Source organism: Gastrolobium bilobum, unplaced genomic scaffold (assembly GCF_033153095.1).
Source record: "Gastrolobium bilobum isolate Gb01-03AN ecotype WA unplaced genomic scaffold, APGP_CSIRO_Gbil_v1 utg5726, whole genome shotgun sequence".
Taxonomy (NCBI): domain Eukaryota; kingdom Viridiplantae; phylum Streptophyta; class Magnoliopsida; order Fabales; family Fabaceae; genus Gastrolobium; species Gastrolobium bilobum.
Window position 1 is genome coordinate 885,683 of NW_026896804.1, and position 2,280 is coordinate 887,962.

General features: G+C 35.9%; 1 protein-coding gene across 2 annotated transcripts; it reads right to left on the reverse strand.

The window, feature by feature from the left end:
- Positions 1 to 267: 267 nt before the first annotated feature.
- On the reverse strand, positions 268 to 2,012 carry LOC133302126 (protein STAY-GREEN, chloroplastic-like). 2 transcript variants are annotated; one of them, XM_061501872.1, is made up of 4 exons: positions 1,593 to 2,012; positions 1,339 to 1,512; positions 981 to 1,142; positions 268 to 868 (listed from the first exon to the last, which is right to left on the reverse strand). In XM_061501872.1, exons 1-4 carry the CDS (start codon positions 1,704 to 1,706, stop codon positions 506 to 508), a joined length of 813 nt encoding a protein of 270 aa, XP_061357856.1. In that variant the 5' UTR covers positions 1,707 to 2,012; the 3' UTR covers positions 268 to 505. The 2 variants fall into 2 exon arrangements, with proteins under 2 accessions (XP_061357856.1, XP_061357855.1); XM_061501871.1 differs by having other exon boundaries at positions 269 to 868; positions 981 to 1,148; positions 1,593 to 1,984.
- Between the last annotated feature and the right edge of the window lie 268 nt (positions 2,013 to 2,280).

Sequence of the window (2,280 nt, forward strand, 5' to 3'; positions counted from 1 at the left end):
TATTTCCTTATCATTTTTTGGGTCAACCGTGTGTTTTAATTTTTCATATAAGTTGACGAAAATATATTCTTATTGAAATTTCGTATTTTATTGACTGCCAAATACATATTCAATTTCAAACATCTTAATCTTATAATTAAATATTTAAAAATTCAATGTATCAAACTTTTTCAATCTCCTTTTTTAAAAAGGAATGATCTCTTAAAACTGTAACACAAAAGAAACTGAGAAAATGGAAAAATAAAAAATAAAAAGTTAATACAACTGTAATATATTTAGTCACGCGCATTTACATCAAATTTGATAAAATGATAGTGGGACTTATAAAAGTTTGTTCAATTCCTAGATAAAACACCTATATCATGAATACAGAAATATGTTACATGTGAACTAATTTTTTTTTTATGAAAGATAAATTGGAGAGGGATTTATTTACATTGATGGAGAAAGGGTTTGAATTTATTTTTTTCCTAATAATGTATTTGTATATAGACTATGAGTGTGATTACAATTTGTGCTGTTGAATGCCAATCCCATCGTAAGGTTCATAATGATGGGTGGAACTGGGAACTTCTTTAGACCATTGGATTGAACTCAACGTCAGCGGTGGAAAGCAACACTCACAATCTTCTTGACATGGTTGTGGCATTGCTAACCCTTGGTGGTCCTCGTTACTTGCTGGAGTAGCTTGCCTACCCTTTTCCTGGGACCCACCTGAAGGTGCCGATGCTTCCTTCAGTGGACCCCAACATTCTGCCTTGTTGAATTCTGGAATGTTTGAGTGAAAATACACCCAAACTAAAGCTTCCAGCAATTCTGGATAGTTGTTTAATAAATTGCCATCCCCGTAAACAAAGGCCTTCAACACCTATAACACGCACACACGCACAATAACAACGTAAGACATCTCTTTCTTCATGATTGATCACACATATATGATCATAAGAGATTGATTATTAATGATTACAAAACTTGCTTACCACTGGTAGCTCTTTACAGAATATGAAGTATCTTAGCCTAGCGCATATATCTAACAGAAAATGACCTCCACTAATGTGGCAGTGAACATGTAGAGACATCTTTCCCTTCACCTTCTTCCACTGTGCCACAACTTCATCCCTTTGCAATCTATTGTACCACCCCTGCAACTGCAATTCAATTCCCATCCTTATAACTAAAACAATGTTTTATTTCACATCAAGGATGTAATATATACCCTGTTTTCCTCTGTTTCATGACTTGTTTAACAATCGATCTTTTCTCGTGTGTACTATTTATAGCTAATAATGATTTCGAATGATTGCGACAATCAAATCAATTATTTAAGATAAGAAATACCTGAGAGTTATTTATGGTTTGAGAGATTGCCAAAGTGAGCTTAGAGGTTATATCACTGTGGGTGAACGTATAAGTCCTTGGAAGATTTCCTGGGTGTTTATTTTCGTCCACTCCTAAGAATAAAACCTTCAGCTTTGAAGCTTCAAAGATTGCAGGCCCGAACAACCTAGCAACCTGATCCAACCAACCCCGTAAGACAAACCCAAAAAAAGTTACAAATTTTTATTTGAAAATTGAGAAAGAGAAACACATACAGGCACAACAGCTTGGTTCTTCTTCCTGAGCCGTCTTCTGTGGGGGGAAAGAGAGATTTGCTGCGAATACTTAAGCTTAGAAGAGAGCAGAGGAGCAATAGCTAGAGTACCCATGTCTCTGCAGCTCCAATTTTTGAGGAATCCAAAGAAGTTTGATGTGGGTTTGTTCAAAGATCAAACAGTAGTTTGATGACCCTAAGGAGGCTTTATTAACGCTTTGTTCTTCTTGCTTGAGAATCTGCTTTCGCTTTTGCTTGTCGGGTTGAGCCTTGAAATTTGAAGACGGTTAAGGTCGGAGTGTTTAGATGCGTGTAGCAATGTGTCTTTGCCCAACGATTGCGGTTGCTTTAAGTCGTAGCCTTAGTGTCTTGATTGCTATAGTTTTTGGCTATTTTCAAGGGTAATGGTGTCTCTACCCTTTTGTAACACGTTTCTCTGCTATCAGCCTCCACGTGTTGTAGTTGCTCCAATTCGTCTCCTACTCAATGGCAGCACTAGCACGCCATTTTTTTTTATTTTTAGTTTTGGGTATGACAGACTTTAGAAACATACTTGCCTGTCATATAAAGTGGATAAAAATCTCTTTGTAATGCAGTTTGGCAACTTAAAATAATGATATGTTAGATTTCCTTTTCTCATACGTCTAGTTTATGAAAATCGTCTTAGATCCTTAATAGTTTTAAAAATG